The sequence below is a fragment of the Protomyctophum parallelum genome (assembly GCF_964188405.1).
Source record: "Protomyctophum parallelum genome assembly, chromosome: 10".
Lineage (NCBI taxonomy): Eukaryota > Metazoa > Chordata > Actinopteri > Myctophiformes > Myctophidae > Protomyctophum > Protomyctophum parallelum.
In genome coordinates, this window is record NC_139704.1 from 15414359 (window position 1) to 15432677 (window position 18319).

General features: G+C 44.3%; 1 protein-coding gene across 4 annotated transcripts in view; it reads left to right on the top strand.

Moving 5' to 3' along the window:
• Positions 1-1795: 1795 nt before the first annotated feature.
• Positions 1796-18319, top strand: part of nvl (nuclear VCP like) — a 31487-nt gene continuing 14963 nt past the window's right edge. The window contains exons 1-14 of one of the 4 annotated variants that reach the window (XM_083775179.1): positions 1796-1864; positions 1983-2035; positions 6908-6998; positions 7134-7191; positions 8267-8524; positions 9501-9633; positions 9737-9813; positions 10759-10893; positions 11475-11576; positions 11685-11802; positions 12046-12190; positions 15940-16216; positions 16443-16664; positions 18002-18106. In XM_083775179.1, the coding sequence (XP_083631305.1) occupies positions 1984-2035; positions 6908-6998; positions 7134-7191; positions 8267-8524; positions 9501-9633; positions 9737-9813; positions 10759-10893; positions 11475-11576; positions 11685-11802; positions 12046-12190; positions 15940-16216; positions 16443-16664; positions 18002-18106 (1773 nt within the window). In that variant the 5' untranslated portion in view covers positions 1796-1864; position 1983. Of the gene's footprint in view, positions 1865-1982; positions 2036-5358; positions 6520-6907; positions 6999-7133; positions 7192-8266; positions 8525-9500; positions 9634-9736; positions 9814-10758; positions 10894-11474; positions 11577-11684; positions 11803-12045; positions 12191-15939; positions 16217-16442; positions 16665-18001; positions 18107-18319 lie in introns of those variants that run through there. The other 3 variants (XM_083775176.1, XM_083775178.1, XM_083775177.1) reach the window with 3 other exon arrangements.

Below are 18319 nucleotides of genomic sequence, written 5' to 3' on the forward strand. Positions count from 1 at the left end.
ACTGTTTGTGAGTCATTTAACATTCATTATATCATAATATTAGGGTGGTTACATTTTGAAAGGTGTGGCCTGGCCACAACACCAGTGACAGCCCATACATCCAAACAGAAAAGTCCTATCTGATTGTATTAATCAATGTTAAACCCACCAACAGTGCAGCTGTAGAAATGCTTTCTGCAAAGTGTTTGTTTCATAAAGATCCACCATAGATGTTATTATGAGATACTTTCTGTCAATACATTCCGTGCAGGGGAGAAAGTGTTCGAGTTGGGAAACGCTCATTGGAAATAAATCACTCAACGGCCCTGTGCCCTGTACCACCTGTTTTGAAATTGCACATAATGCAGAAGACAGCAGGATGTTGCGTTATTGTAAACGAGCGCTTCCAAAATTCAATCAACTTCTTTGCAGAAAGTAGCTCATAACATGTGTACACTGTACAGTGGATTTTATAAAACAAACACTTTGCAGATAGAGGATAATTCAAGCTTTTCGTACAGCTGCAATGTTGGTGAGTTAATGTTTAATACAATCAGATAGGACTTTCTGTTTGGATGTAGTATGGGCTGTCAATGGCTGGTGTTGCAAATCTAGATTCAACCCATTAAAAAAAATCTAGTTGATGACTAAAGCGTTATTCATAGTCTAATATTTTCGGTGGTGAGGTGACCACCGAACTACAACATGACGTCCCTGAGTTGCGGGGAAGTGCAAACCACTGCTCTCCCCAGCCCTTCACTCTGTTTTTACTCACCACCGCTCCACGTTATTACAGCTCCGATGGTCACCTCACCACCGAAAATCCAGGCAGACTATGAATAGGCCTTTAGAGAGAGTGGCGCAAATTGTGGCTAGGGGAGTTGTAGTGTGCACCAGTCTTCTGTTTGAGTTAACGTGGCGGCATGACCAAGTGCTCAGGAAGCTGGCAGAGGTGCTGGAGAAATGTCGCCAGGAGGCCAATAACCTGAGTCCATCAAGGAGCCAACAGAGGATCCACTTCCTCAGGCAGGGGGAACCTGCAGAACACTCCAGCAAGAGAGCACCACAGTCTAAGCTGTTAACAGCAGGGGTGGAGTGGAAGATGGAAGTGGATCTGGGTAGACTGCTCCAGTTCCCCCCGGAAATCTGCACCACTACCTTAAGACCAGTGGTGGTGGTGATGTGGTCTACAGCAGTGAAGTCAGTACTGCTGATTGAACTGACAGTGCCATGGGAGGAGGGACTGGAAGCTGCTTATGAATATGCAAAATATGCAGACCTGCTTGCGGAGTGCTGAGAAAGTGGATGGAGTGTGAGGACGTACCCGGTGGAGGTGGGAGCTAGAGGCTTCGTTGGTAGCTCCACGTCACGCCTGCTCAAGGACGTGGGGCTACGGGGAGCCAGACTGAGCAAGGCCAACATCAAAATAAGTTGCGCTGCAGGGGGTGTCAGGGAGACGCCACCCTGTTCACTGCCCCACCACCAGGAGATGTTCTGGGTAAGGGGCGAAACATCCATGAATGGTGGTCCCCAGCTGATGAATGCAGCAAAACTTACCTTTTGGTATGCGGTCAGGCTTAGGCTTGGCTCAGGGAAGAGGACACCCTGCCATGCATAGTCCGCCATGGCACCGGTGGAGGTGCGACAAAGAAAGCAGGAAGACCATCCTTCTGTATGAAATAATATTATCTAGCCTATTTTTTTAATACAATATAAATACATTTGTGTTGGATTGCTAGCTATTGGTCAATGAGTGTGCATTTATGAAAATGTAAACTTGTCATTAATTTTGACAATTTTGTGATATTTTGCAGTATCTTGCCACGTCCAGTAGTGCATATGTTGACATTTCAGCGATTGCACTAGAGCTTCAAAGCTTGCACAGGTCAGATCAATCATTTATTCTTAGTCTTAAGAGTTGTCTATTACAGTGTTGGATAGCAGAAGGATTAATTTCAGTCACATGCATTGCCTGTTAAGGATTATTGTGTCACATTCCTCAGAATGGAGTATGGGCGGCGAAAGAAGGCAGCATTCAGAATCCAGGTTGAGAAAGGTATGTATCACACTCCTTCCAGGCAAAACACAAGACATGTTCTTTCTTCATCTACTGAAGGATATATTTTGGCTAAATCACATCATTCTTATTTTCCACAATCCACCATCAAACTGTTATATGTGCTGTAAATAACATATCTTGTACATATAAAAAGAAGCAAAAAAGCAGTTTTAGTAATCATTGCTGTACAGGGGTCTAGCCCCTCTCGGAACCCCCCGTAAAGTTTCTGACATTTGGATGTTTCCGACGGTATGTACAGCTGCGTCCTATTGTGGGCTTACGAACTGCAGAGGGACCCTCCGTAAAGTAAACATCCAAATGTCAGAAACTTTACGGGGGGTGCCGAGAGGGGCTAGGGTCTCCCCATCACTCCAGCAATTGAGTAAGTAGAAAATACATTTTCCAGTGGGTCACCAATTTCATCCAATTAGGAGAGAGTAGAGTACAGTATTCCAATTCCAATTTTGTCTGCACATTTATTTATTTCACAACTTACAATTTGAAATGAAGAAAATGCCAGCACTCATTATGTCCTTTTACATGACTTTATTTACCTCTGAGACTGAAAACGTACGCTTTTCGGCCTGTCTGGCCTTCCTCAGCGTTTGTCAAACGGACCCTCATTTTGGACACATTTACACATCCCTATACTACGGTAGTACTTCTCTCACAACTTACAATTTAACTTGTTTATTTCGTACCCTGTATGAGTTCTCTCTTGATTTGATCAAATTGGAATACTGAGCTGAGAGGTATTTTCTGTTTACTAAAGAGACGGGGAAATCCCTGTTACTGAACAAACACTTTAGCAATTATTGCTATGGGAATATAAGGCTAATATTCTGGCTAGTTGTTTACATTTACAAAATGGTTGGTTGTCAAACTCAAGAACTCAAATCAAGACAATTTCTTAAATTTTTGGAATATTTATTTAAACACAAATCTCGTCTGTGGACAAATCCTTTCATTTGAGGATCCTTCACATGAAACAACTGGTCTAGACGGCTCTGACAGCTGGGTGACCACTGTCTTTGTTTGTTTGCTTGATATCATATGGCACTGGATGCCTACAACGGCAATGAAGCACTTCACAGCATTTAGGTATTAATTCTGTTTCAAATGATACAGCTACTAATTTTGCACATTATCATTGATTAGAGTGTGTGTTTCAGTGTTTGTACTTGGTAATGCACATGGGCATTTCACATGGAGTTGTGTTCCCGATCAGGAACGTGCCACTGTGTTAAACAGTGTAGGCTGGATGGGGGGGGGGGGGGGGGGGGGGATAATGTTAAAAAGGTATATGGTTGTCCTGAGTCTCAAAAGTTTTAAAAACACTCGATGGTGACCACCTATGTTACTCTTGTGTTGCCAGACAACTGGGAATCGCTTACACGTGCTTCAGGGCTAGCACTAGACTAGACAGAGCCATAGAGTAAGACACAGTTACGACAACTCTGTTCACTTCATGGCTCTTCTACATCCTTCTATTGTCGAAGAGCATTGCGAAGAGTGACAATGTCCTGGACCGGAAGTTGGCAAAATGCACTGGACTCAGGCAACAGCCCAGCATTAAAGGGACACTTCACCCTTTTTGCAAAAAAATATATGTTAATGACGTTTATAAGCTTTAGAACACTTTCCTGGAGATCTTTATGTGTGTAATATGTGGTTTTAGATATTTTAGATTGTAGCAGTGAGCCCAGTGTCTCTGATGTCATGGACACTGGGCTCACTTCCTTCCTGGACTACAATTCCCATAATACTTTGGTGCACTGCTCCTCCTTGTGGATAGGGGAGGTCTGTCTTACTGAGACCACATGTAGTCCAGGAAGAAAGTGTCCCTTTAATGATCTTAAATCCCTTTATTTTAGATAGTTTTTAGTAATAGTACAACATAAACATTACAGAGACTTTAGTTGTCACTTTAAAAACAGTTGTCATGTTGCACACATTGCTGATATTATTTTTGCGCCGCCCTCGTTGAAAACGAGGGCTTGTCACTCTCCAGGCTTGTCACTCTCCAGGCTGCATGAACAGCCCTCGAGCGCTCAGTTTTCTGCCCCCCTCAATGTCGTAACTCTGTGGCACTGTAGCTCCTGTTTTGCCTGCGTCACGTTCCTAACTTCCTATAACGGCGGTGGGTGCCCCCCCCGCCCTCCCCCCCCCCCCCCCCCCCCCCCCCCCCCAGCGGTGGAAAATAAACGAGTTTTATTTTTTCGGTTGGTAATTTATTTACAGTTTGCTAATGAACACAGTGTTTCAGTTCACAACGAACACATTAAATTGTTTCAGTATCTTGTTTCAACATTTCAGCATGATCAATGATAAACAGTAAAGCAGTCGCTTTGTGGCGGTCGCTTACGAGGAAAGTGTTTCTAGAGTCCTTACATTACAGCTATAACATTAAATTAAAACCCATTGCGTGTAAACGCATTCAATGTATCTTGTTCGCTTTTATTTGGATAGTAGTGGAATACCCAGCTCCACAGCTTCAGAGCAAATGCTACAAAACACTTTGTCTTTAGTAGAGTCGTACGTGATCCAGGTAAATGTCTCTTTCCAGTAGGGTTGATATTTTCGGGCATATTTGCGGCTTTTGCTCGGCGGCTGGCTGCTATTAGCTCTTAAAAGAGCCGTTGTGTTGGCGCTGATAGTGCTGTCAGCCTCGGCAGCTACTTGTAGAGTCGGTGTGGCGACAGCGAGCTCCTCTGGGACTCCCAGATCCCGCCAGACTGGGAGACGGGTCTTGGCGGCGGCAGGCGCAGGAGCGCCGGGCAGTGGCACTGGAGTCGATGTGGCAGCGGGCTCTGGTGGGAGCAGCCGGGTCTTTGAGGCTGCGGCGCCGAATTGTAGGATGGACTGGAGAAATATCTTCTTGGCTGGAGGTGGCTTCATATAGATTCGTAGTCAAATGGAAATGAATCCTGTACTGTAATGTATGGACATTTATACTCTCTACCTGGCAGCAGAACAAAAGCCACCTTATTAGCATTTGAATGCCCATGTGCGGCGGCCCAACACCTATCTGGCCGGCGCCCGACGCACAAGGTATGTGACTACGTGACATTTCATTCAGGACAGTCACGACAGTGGGTGCATATTCTGCTATTAAAACAGAATGCCAGTGGGTGCAGCTGCGCTTCTGCACCCCCGTAGATGACGCCGGTGCCTGGTAGAGCCCATCAATGTTAAGAGAAGAAGAATACCGCGTAAGACCACTTTGGGAAATGAGCTGGTCACTGTAAATGGTTTGCACTGTGAAGTTACACTCCAGTAGATGGCAGCAATGCATCAAATATGGATGCCAACCACAGTAAAACTCAACGGCAGAAGAGGAACATTAAGTGGGAGGAGCTAAGATGGAAGCGATGTATGAAAAATAAGGCATTTGGCCAACGCGCGTCTTACTTTGAAGTCCGATAAACGGAAGTTCCATTTGTATTTAACCTGACTTGACCAACCATGGAGTTGACGACGCTGGATAATAAAAACGTGGGTTGAGAATAGAGCAAGTCAGGGTAGTAGTACTAGGGTAGTAGAGTTCATAATAATAATACCGTCGTGACACGCAGGGTTAGCAGCGAGCGAGCACCTCCGCGGAGCCCCGGCCATGTTGAACCCGCTGAGCGAGGCGGACTCCTGGGCGCAGGGGGGCAACCACAACACGGAGCGCAAGACCACCAGCGACCTTCGACGGCTTTCGGAATGGCTGCGCACCAACAAAGGCGAGACCCGCCAGCCCGAGAACATCCCGCCGGCGGACCTGGACGAGCTGCTGGGAGCCTACTTCCTCGACGTCAGGAAGCTCCACAACGGCGACGAGTACGAGCCGGACTCGCTGGCCGCCATCCAGCGCAGCATCGACAGGCACCTCCGCGGTCACTCGTACTGCTGTAGCATCATCACCGACCCACGGTTTAAGTACTCCAACGAGTGCCTGCTGTTCAAGAAGAAGTCGCTGAAAGCCGCGGGGAAAGGCAACCGTCCCAACAAGGCGGAACCCGTGTCGGCCGAAGAGGTGCAATTTCTTCTGGATAAGAGACTGCTGGGCCCTTACAGCGCCGAGTCACTGATCAACAGCCTGTGGTACGTCAACAACGTCCACTTCGGCATCAAGGGACAGAAGGGACACACCACCCTGCTGTGGGGGGATGTCGAGAAGAAGGTGGACGCGTGCGGACGCGAGTACATAGAGTATCACGAGCGAACGAGCAAAACGCTGTCGGGGCGAACCGCCGCCGGGGAGCCGCGTCCCAGTCCCGAGCCCCCCAGGGCGTGGGGGGACCCCAACAACCCGTTGCTATGTCCCGTTCGCCTTTACGACGAGTACGCCAAGAGGCGACCCCCGCAGTCCACCTACCCCACCACAAGGTTTTACCTGAGTAAATATCACGGCAAACGGGACGACGTGTGGTTCATCGATATTCCAATGGGCAAGAATACAGTAGGACAAATCATGAAAGTTATGGCGACAAAGGGCAAGTACTCCCCTGATGTTAATTAAGAAGTTGTTTCACCGAGAAAAATTAAATAGTTTGTCAAATGATTCCCCCCCCCCCTCATCTTTGTGACTAAATAAGTGTATGAAAGTACAAAGTCTAATGTGTGAGAAACTAATAACTAAGTTATTATGCATTGTGGTTTTCCTTGGTGGAATAACATCAGGCAACCCTGCATGCCCAGAAATAATATATAATATAATGTTAGTCGATAGTGTTTGTATCTGGTTTATTATGTGTTTATTACAGTTTAATAATAAACTGTGATGAACACATAACCCCACCCATGTTAACAGGTGGAAAACATGTTTGTTCCTACTGTAAAATATTAACTATTACTATTATCACTTTTGTATTTGTCTCGTAGCATACGGAGCAATTCTGAATGAGTCTGGTCTCAATGATCTAGAGAGCAGGCACTTGGCTAAGAGAGCCAAGCAGAACCACAATGACAATGGGTAAGTAACTCTTTTGGTTCTTATTATCTTTGATTATAACCATAATAAATAATATAACAAGTGCGTGGTATGCGATATTTTCTGTCAATGATATTTTTTATTCATTATAAATGATCTCAATGACCTCAATCACAGTGAGGGAAGCAGCATCTCGGAGGACTCGTCGGACGGCTACGAGGTGGTAGAAGACCCGGTAAGTTATAGTCAGCAGTTGTTTCTTCTGCCTACTAATAGGCTAGTAGGCTATAGTACCATTTGTATATATAAAATTAAATTAACACTGTATGGTTTGGGTGTCAGATGACAAAATAACATAACCTTGATCCTGTCCGTTTTTATACTCTAACTTGTCCATTTCACCGCGGGCCGTCAGAATTATGCTTCCATTGTAGCCTTGCAGTGCGTTGACTGTCGGAGATATCAAATAATTAAATACATGCTGTATGGTTTCTTTGATTTGGGTGTCACTGTCAGCTGACAAAATCAGCAACATTCCCAAACACATGTATGCTCTGCTCTCTACCTGTCCTCAAACGAGCATGACAGTGTAATCAAAATAACAATGGTCAGATCGCATACAGACATATTATTTATTTACTGCAGAGAGAACACATGTTTGACTGACCACTCATCACTCGTGGTGTTTTTCCCCCTCTCCCTGGTTCCGTAAGGATATGTCCACATGTCTTCTCGTCAAATAAGATGTAAACATTGAGAACTGTTTTGACGTTAGGGGAGGGGAGGCGGCTATCAGATCAGAACACCCGAACATTTTCGCGAATAATAATAATACCACCGTCGATCCAGAGCCATAGAGTAGAAGAGTTGTGACATGTCAAAGATAGTAGAGAGATGGAAGATGGTGTACTGCAGTGACTGTACACACCAGCGTCACTGACAAGCAAACTTACGAACTACAGACTGGCAGCCAAGTAGCCTAGCATCCTACTAGCCTACATGTAGGCGGAAAGATGGTGCCCAAATAAGCCAAAATCCTACCGAACGTGTCACTATGCCCCCTATACACAGCTTTTGTCCCCACACGTCTCAATATTTGCCATTGACAATGAAAGGAGAAATTAGGTAAAATGTCTGCCAAATATGACGTAAATTTGTGGCAACACAAACATTAAATGCCATTGACAATGAATGGAAAATGTATATGTCATATGTTCGTGAGATGATGGATGGTGATGAATAATGATAAGAGTGCCCCTCACTTCACACGGGTGTGATTTATTGTCACGTGTACTCCCTTTCTTCCACAGCCCAGCAACCAAATGAACAACTCCTTAGTGTCTCTGTACCGGAAGGGAAACCCTGACAGCGCCGCCTCATCTCCTAAAGGGGAGCAGTCGGCCGTGGGCAGCCCTGCCACAGTATCCACCCCACTGGCTCGCACCCGAGCACAACATCCCAGTGCTGGCACACACGTTTCCACAGGGGGCTGGTTCATTGACAAAAGGCCTGAGCAGAACATTCTCATCGACCTGAGTGAAGAGGATGCAGCCAGTCCTGCAATAAAGGTATGTATACTAGCCAGAGGAGGACTACTGGTATGCATACTTATTACTTGGCCAAATAACAACTCTTTCAATGTATTATTGACTGTATCTTTGTATGTTGTGAAAGGCATTTGAATTTACAGAAGACTTTCGATACTAGGAGCTATCCATGTCTCTGATTGGTGTTGAAATGCACATTTTATTTACACTGTCCTGAACCTGAGCAGAACTACCTGTAGGCCTATGTTTTTCTCACCACCAGCATGTTTTGTGAAATGGAGAGAACCTCAAGTGGTAACTGATTGTATCGCATACCCAGCCTTTATTTGCTTACCCACACTTTATCCGCCCTGAGTGAAGGTAGTGATAATCACAGAGAGCGTGAGAACTGCTATCAGCCTGAGGGCTTATAACTGTTATCAGCCTTAGGAGTGATGCAGCAATAGCTGACCATTTGGTGTGAGCTAAAGTGTCACCAGCTACCTTGCTCTGGAAGGCAATCAGCCAGTCAAACATGGCTGCCACAAAGACAACATGATCACCTGGGCTTTCTCATATGCCCCTGTAACCAACAATAATAAATGTCTATATTTAAACACAGTGGCATAATTCTAGATGTGGATCTCTGTCCATAGACTTGAGGTGCTCGCTGGCCAAGTGGTCCAGGCACAAGCCACATATAGGCTTTGGCCTGACAGCGTGTTTGAGTCCCCGTCATGACGACCTTTGCAGCATGTCTCTCCCCTTCTCTCTCTCTCCCTCTTTCCTGTCTATCTTCACTTGATAATATCAATAAAAGCAGAAAGCCAAAAAAAAAAAAGTCAGACTTCGCTGCCACATGATACAGAAAGGAGAAAATACATATAATTTTGGGGGTCCTTGACATGAAAACATTTCAGAACCACTGTAGCAGGCTAGCAGAAAACTTTTTCAGAAAACTTGTCTTGATGACATTAGTGATAGTAGTACACTTTTTTTATGTCCTTTTTTTCACCAGCAGGAACAGGAAGACGTTTCTATGCTAGAGCCTCAGAGCACAAAGACCAAAGGGAAACTCAAAAGGTCCAAGAAGCGGAGAGAGATTGGGAGTGTTGATGGAGACATTGAGTCTAGTATCTTGAACAAAAAAGGTAATGTACCCCCAAACTACATTACCAAAAAGGATAGAATACCATATATGAATGCTTGTCATTTAATTGGGTTGTTAATGTATTCATTTATTTTATTTGTCAGCTAAAACAAAATCACCCGAACTGCAATACTCTACCGTCAAATTTGAAGATGTGGGAGGCAATGATGCAACATTGACGGTAAGCTGTTAATGCCTATTGTTGTTCTCTCTATTTTATACTTTTTATATACTAAAATGCATGTAGTAGGCCTACATGATTAAGTAAAACGGACAGTAAACTACGATGACTACTTTTTGTCAGGTGAAACCTAACCTAACAACACTCATGAAATGTAAGCGACCACTGCGCCACTTTGCGCAACCTAGTTCAACTGATCTGCTTGGCTGCCTAGTCTACTACGTCTGCCTCCTCTGCCTAAAACCCTAACACACACCGTTTGTGAAGCGGGTGCGCAGCGATGAGGCACAGTATTGCCGCGCATCATAGCCGCACAGCAACACCCACAGGACGCGGCGTGTTAGTACAGACCTGCCGTGCCAGCCACGCCCATGGATACCCGAATGGAGGCCGTGCGGCAACGCCTGGAAGATAGAACAGCGGCACATCGGAGCGTCAGGCAAGGCGTGAGCGAGTGTCTGATGCCGCCGGTGTGGGATAGGTTCATTGAAAATAACGGAGGTGGCTGTTTTGACGCGCGGCGTTCACAGACGGTGTGTGTGTTGGTCTTAAGCTAATGGGAGTGGTGTAGTATGGTTGCCTGCCTCCTAAGCTATGCCACACGCACCGCAAAAGGGCTGATTTCCGCACCACTGCGAGTAAGCTTTACCACCAGCAGCCTCGAAGCGACAACAGTCGGCTGCTAATGTTATGAGCTGGACAGCAGGGAAGCCACAACAAAACAGTCATTGAACCACGCACAGAATGTCGGAAACAAACGCAAACGACAGGCGCGAGGTTGTGACACACAAACATACACATTACTAAAATAAGTCATACAAATATGAAGACAGCGCTTCTTTCACCTGACAAATATCACTATGTGATCATTTCTTGTTTTATTCACTTTTTAAAATTTGTTTTACCATTATCTGCCATGTGTTACATACATTATTCTCCGTCCAGGAATTGTGTAAGCTGCTGATCCACATGCGCCATCCAGAGGTGTACAGTCAGCTGGGAGTGGTACCCCCCAGGGGATTCCTCCTCCATGGACCCCCTGGTTGTGGCAAGACCCTGATGGCCCAGGCTGTGGCTGGGGTGAGTGGTGACCAGAGAGTTGGAGCACCACACAGCGTGGTCGCAGTACAGTCAAGAATTAACAATGTTTGAAAACGTGTTGTTTGGAGTGGACCAATGCTGATATGCCTGGGGCCTGTACACATTGCACCGTGAGAGCACTGCTCCTTTTTGCTCTTTTTCTTTCATTGCATCTTTTTTCTTTTCTGAAAATGGTCAATTTACAGAGGCCTTAAAACCAAGCACAGAAATAATACATGCGGTCTGTCTCATGGCTAAGAGTTAGAGTTTTTGTTTGTTTGTCTTGACTGTCTTTCAATCTACTGTATGGTTTTGAGGGAGTGGATAAATGTGGATAAATGTGTTTTCTGTGAAATCTTTGAACTCGGGAAGATATTTGCAATGTCTTGAAATGACATGTTTATTTGTTTGTTTATTTATTTGATATGGACATAACAATTACATTGCTCATTGCACAGATGTATTACAGTGTGTTGGCACATGTGCTAGTTTTCACCACAGAAAGGTGTGTAGCAATGACGAGGTATCTAATGGTGGTCCAAATAATGTAGTGCATTTATTATTGTGATTGTCCCTCACAGGAGCTCGAGCTGCCCATGCTAAAGGTGTCTGCTCCGGAGATGGTGTCTGGGGTCTCAGGGGAGTCCGAGCAGAAGCTCCGAGAGCTGTTTGAACAGGCTGTGGTCAGTGTCTTTATTTTCATCCTGATTCATCACACAGATAACATGGTTTAAGCAGTGAAAGCATGAGTTGTGTGTGGTGGTTCTCCTGTTCACTCATTCCCTTTGCAGACAAATGCCCCATGTATTCTGTTCATTGATGAGATTGACTCCATCACCCCTAATCGAGAAGTGGCCTCCAAAGACATGGAAAGGAGGATTGTTGCCCAGCTTCTCACCTGCATGGATGGTAGGTGCATACCATACATCTATGACTTTTTAGTTCAAAGATTGCCAACCAGTAAATTGTGATCTCCTCTTAATACACACACTGGTGGAGAAACGGGTCTTATCCAGAAAATGGCAAAGTGATATTTAATTATTGCAGGTAAATGCATGAATGAATGCATTTTCTCTGTTGGACTAGATATTTATGTTGTTGGTGAAATTTTCCATTTCCATCTATCTTGCCGTTATCCATTGTGTGCTATAGATCTGAACTCCCTGGCAGTGACAGCCCAGGTTCTGGTTATTGGTGCCACCAACAGGCCTGATTCCCTGGATCCTGCACTCAGACGAGCCGGACGCTTTGACAGAGAGATCTGCCTGGGCATCCCTGATGAAGCAGCTCGTCTCAGGTTGGTTAGAAAAGCTTCATTAGGGTACAATTGTTTGTTCCTTAGGACACTGGCAAAACCACAACTGTAGTTTTCCATCCCTGTCTCTGTCTTGAGCCCTAGTAAGCCTTGAGTTTTCCCAATCGCTTTCTTTAGAAATATTAGATCAAGTAAATATTTATAGAATGTTTCATCATCAAATTAATTGAAATTCAAAGTGCTTAGTGCTTACCATAAACCATTTTGTAGCATAACAAGGAGAATCCAATATTGTATTGCGAAAGAGTATTTTATACTCAAGCAACACATGGGACTTTAACCTAAAGGGGACTCCTCTAAGCGACAGGTATATGAGTTACGTACAGGGCTCCAGACTAACCTTTTCACAGGTAGCACTGGTGCCACCTACCTTTTCATTTGGTAGCGCCACCAGAAATTAGGTAGCACCATTTTTTTCTTTGTATAGCGTGGTATTAATACATGATCTTATCATTCCCCCACATAGGGCGCCATTTATTTTTGTAGTGGTTTCCACCATTAAAGGTTTGAATCATAAAACCCCCTACAAAGGTCACTGTGTAAAAAACAGCAACCTACCTGGTTATACTTCAAAACACTGTAGATGGTTTGAACCCAACACAAAGTCACTCAGTCAATAAAGGCAATATTTATATTCCACATACAGAAAGTCAGTTTAAGGTTTTGTGTTGAAAATGAAATGCAGTCCAAACCTTTGGGATTAATAAAGTGACAATTTGTACAATATCCCATTACCATTATCCAAATTAATTCCTCATATTTTTACATTTTGGAAAAAATCTTTTGCAATGTGAAATGCCACCGAATTCTTAATCCTTTTCCTTGTCTTCATGGGCCAAGTTGGCCAAGTTGTGAAAGCTGCATACTTTTATTGTGAAGGCAGAAGTTTCTGAATGCTCTCGGAGCCTGCATATCTCTGCATGCTGAAAATAGATGATCTACAAGCTCGCGACGCGTTGTGAGCTTGTAGATCAGCCATTTTCAGCACACACTTTGTACGGCGAAGAATAAATTGGGCATCAGTGCTCTTCACTCACTGGGAGGGAGATTAATGTCTTTTGTTGGCCGATCATCATGTATGGACACAGGCTACCTCCTCGATGCAAACATAACAAGCTTTGGAAGCTATTTTTCGTGGCACATTATATGTTTAATCAAACAACAAGTTTACCTCCTCACTCATTGTTTGGGTCGGGAGCTTACAGTCTATGGTCGGGAGTCGGCTGTCTGTGTAGATCATGACTGATCATCATGCAGTTAGATATGCGCGCTGCGCTCCAGTGAAATTGTACAGCTGAGAAAGATTAATTCGTCCAGTTTGTACCGCGGCAGGTCGCGCTGCGCCCGTTTGCGCAATTCTCGTCTTTGCATTGACTTTGTATGTAATCGCGCCGCTCTGACCATCCATGTCTGAAGGGCTTATTGGTGGGTTTTCGTGAACGATCGTTCTTTGAACACTGGGCGTCCATTTTTATCAATGGAACGGGCAAGCACTGCGGGATGTTTCTTTTTCCCTCCACTCATCCTTCCAGCAAGTCGCACCTGTGCGACCTCGTTAAATTTTAACTCTCACATTAAGAAATTAAGTATCATATGCGACCTATTAAGTCGCACGCTGGAGCCCTGGTTACGTACTAACTTCTATCTGCAATAATACAATACAATACTCTCCTTCGAATATATGAAAGTTTCACTTTTTGAATTTTATTACAGAAGAAAATAAACTTTTACAAAATATTCTAATTCAGTGAAATGGAGCTGTGTGTGTGTGTGTGTGTGTGTGTGTGTGTGTGTATACACACACACACACACACACACACACACACACACAACCCCTCGTATATCTAGGTGTGCCCTGGGATTTATTGGCTATGAAAAGTGTGCCCTGGTCTAGAACAGGGGTCATCAACCTTAGGCAGGCACAGGTGCCAATATTGGCGTGGGGAGGGTGAACACTGGCATAAGAGTGTGAGAGGTTTATGGCAAATCAAAATCGGAAGGAAATATTACATTTTGATGTGGTGCCATAACTAAAGTAAATTGATTAAATTGATATGGCACACTGACAAAATTAAAACATGGCACTTCATGTCAAAAATGTTTTGCTGGAACAAAGGTCTCTTAATTAATAGAAACACAAATCCACTTACCTTTGGTCATATAGTGTATGATATAAAACAAATGATCATTCAAGGTCAATCATAACAACCTTTGGAAATATTGAGAGCCTTTGTGATGACCAAATCTAAGGTTTGCCCCAGACTATGATAAGAGAGCACTTAATAACAGTCCAGATGGAACAAATGGTTGGTTGGTGAATGATGCTGGCATGAAATTCACCTACTCCATTCTAACTAGTCCTCATTCCCCAAACCCCCTCCTATACACCCCTCCTTCCCTGTCCCCAAGACCTGTGTAAAGCACATTGGGTTAGAGGCACTGCCGATAACAACACAACAAACATAACTGATGTCCTCAGAGTCCTTCCTGCTGTAGAGATGACATTTTCCATATCAAGCCATGACCCAGTGTGTATCTATTTGGCACCTCACCACCAAGAGACTGTAACCTTCGGAGTTGAACATGATGTACCTGACCCACACTGCGAACTCACAAACCTTGATATCCATTTCATGTCGGCAGTCTGTCCCAGGGCCATTTGCCATATAATTATACTATAAAACTAGCGTTGCTAAATATCCTATCTATAGCAAACAAATTGTTTTTAATTAATACACATTAGTACACTTATTTCATATATTAGACAGAGAGACGTCTGCTGTCTTTCAATTAAAGGGACATTTCACCACTGGAAGAAACTCCAGTCACTCAATGTTAATAGTATTTCATAGTAGATAACGAACGGTAGCACAATTTTAAATTTGCACTCTATGGCCTCCAAAACATCATTAAAATAAGATCTGGTTGCAAACGGGGTGAACAGGCCCTTTAAGTGTTACTGCATACAGTATTTAAAATGATATATATTCTAAATTTTATATATCCATATGGTTCAAATATACTGTATATATGCAAAGCGACAAAAAGAAAATCAACCAGGTGCTCGATGGAGATGCAAAAAATATAATAATGTAAGATCTGGTGCTTCAAAGATCAGTGGGACTGGAATACTAAAGACAAGGCGGCGATCCGAGCACTCAAAAGGTTAAAAAATGAGGAGAGGGTGGATAAAAAAGAAGCCGACATGTTTCGACTCTTAACAGAGTCATCAGGGCAAGAAGATCAAGCAAATGCAGGTCCTTTATACTGAGACAGGCAGGTCAGACAATCAGCATTAGTGTGAGAACACATAGTGTGAGAGTGTAGCTCTGGGTGTGTTCTCACACTAATGCTGATTGTCTGACCTGCCTGTCTCAGTATAAAGGACCTGTGTTTGCTTGATTTTCTTCACACTTGCCCTGATGAAGACTGTTAGTCGAAACATGTCGGCTTCTTTTAACTTTTATAAATAAAGTACATCTTTTTCATCCTACAAAACATTTTGAGTGCTCAGATCGCCGCCTAGTCTTTAGTATACTGTATATATATATTTACTACTAAATACTAAATCAAAGCAAAGCAACATATTGTTGCTGGGATGTTTAATGTCTTTCATTATCTGCTTTGCCTTGGCCATGCACCTGGAGGAAGGGGAGCTAATTCGTTCAGTGACATGTCTTGATCATCTCTTAGTGCTCATTTTGAAACAGACTATTTTCTGTTTCCTACAGGATCCTGAAGACCCTGTGTCGGAAGCTGAAGCTACCAGAGGACTTTGACTATCAGCAGCTGGCACGGCTCACCCCTGGCTATGTGGGCGCTGACCTCATGGCACTGTGCCGAGAGGCTGCCATGTGTGCGGTCAACAGGGTTCTGCTGGAGAATCAAAGCCAAGTGCAAATCCAAAGCCCTTGCTCTACAACGGATCTGTCAGCGAGTGGACCTCTTTGCACGGCTCCTGTGAAACAAGAGCTGGAGCTCGTTCCCCAGACACCAGAGCCTGAACAGGTGTTTAATCTGACAACTGAGTCACACAACGGCATTGATTTTGCATTGCTGTCTTTGTTTGTGAATGCATTTCTTTCTCCTTTTTCCTCAAAATTAGGCACATTTTAAAAATGGAGCTAAGCTGTCTCTGGTAGTTGCCCCTAAAGTAAACCGCAACTGACTGCCCTGCCTTTTATATCTGATTTTTATTTCCAATGCTTTGGTTCATGTCATCTGCTTTGATCAGCAGGGGGAGCTGGCGCGCCTGTTACAGTTGCTGAAGAGCACAGAATCTGTGTCTCAGGAACAGCTAGCAGGCTTGTCTATCCTCATGACAGACTTCCAAGGCTCCCTGGCCAGTGTCCAGCCCTCAGCCAAGCGGGAGGGCTTTGCAACTGTACCCGATGTCACCTGGGATGATGTAGGAGCCTTGCAGGACATCCGTGAGGAGCTGACTATGGCTATATTGGTATGATGACCATTGTAAACTTAATCTTGTTACACAAATTCAGTAAATCCACTCCATCCTCAGTTCTCGTGTCATTGACTCATACCAGCATTTGTCTCAGATATTCAGTAAATCCACTCCCATCCCGTTATTAATTCATACATTACCTGCATTTGTCTCAGATATAGTCAGTGATGCATTTTATGGTTCCAACTCCCAACATAAAGTTTTAAGAAGATATTGTCAGCTTTATAAATTATACCAAAACAGCCAAGACGGTAGTCAAAACAGCAGTCACATTTAAAATAAGGCATTATTACACACGACAGGATCTGTGTCTTTGGCTGGGATTGTATTTGTATAACATGCAACATAGCAGTACTCTGAAGCTGTTACCAGCCTCATTATGTAAAGCAAGGTTGAGTGGACACCCTTTTCGGGCACGAGATTTTACTTTTTTTCAACCACCACTGCCTTTACATATTATTATAAGCTGCAAATTAGTTCGTGTGTGTGTGTGTGTGTGTGTGTGTGTGTGTGTGTGTGTGTGTGTGTGTGTGTGTGTGTGTGTGTGTGTGTGTGTGTGTGTGTGTGTGTGTGTGTGTGTGTGTGTGTGTGTGTGTGTGTGTGTGTGTGTGTGTGAATGGAACACACAACACAACCTTCATAACAACAACCATCATGTCCTTCATATTCTGTATTCCTCCACACATAGTTTGCTGGTGACTAATGTAATGATAGTGGACAGTGTTTTGACTAAGATGTAGTTTTAACAGCATCTCTGAATATTAATCTCGTGACTCAGCTTGTTGTGCACAGACCGCATGCTCCTTGTGAGTCGTGAATTGATGACCAAGTTTTAATCCAGTCTCCCGTCTCTCTGGGGGAAACAAACATACACTGCCTCAGGCAACTCTCATCAAGGCAGGACATTTTCACAAGAGCAAATGGCAATGAGGAAATGGTAAAGGAAAAACCCACTGACCCTGGTTATTCTTCCAGTCTCAGTTAAAGCCGACCTTCCTGCTGATACCGCTGGTGTTAAATAAATAACTACCACCATACAATAGGTGTTTGTGGCAAGGGCTATTTGACCCTGTTCATGATGGAGAATGTGGAATACAGTCATCTAATCAGTGTTCTAGAATAGCAATACGAACGAAACATTGTTGATGCAAGAGATCATTCTCTACCTCCTTGTTCATAAACAATAAAAACATAATCCGTGTAAATTGAGTTATGGTAATCTGTGACCAAGCAGTCATCACAGGCCCTACCCTGCTGATTGCAAACATGAATAGTGTGATTGTACGAGCAGAACTGAAGCAGCTCTGTGTGTCTTCCTATGTGTCCTCCAGGCTCCAGTGCGTTCCCCAGAGCAGTTCAAAGCCCTGGGCCTCAACGCTCCAGCTGGCGTGCTGCTCGCCGGACCACCAGGCTGTGGGAAAACCCTGCTGGCCAAGGTACCTTTTCCGAGGTTCTCTACCTCTATCCTACACCCACCCTGCACTCTCTGCAAAAATACACCACCCACCCTGTATCGGAACTGTGGTGCGTGCACCCCTTGCGGTGCGCAAACACCCTCTAGGGCAGGGGTTCCGCCCCCCCATCCACCACCCCCAATACAAACTGACTGCAAAAATAAGTGCCATGATTTCTTTCCACCCTAAAACATG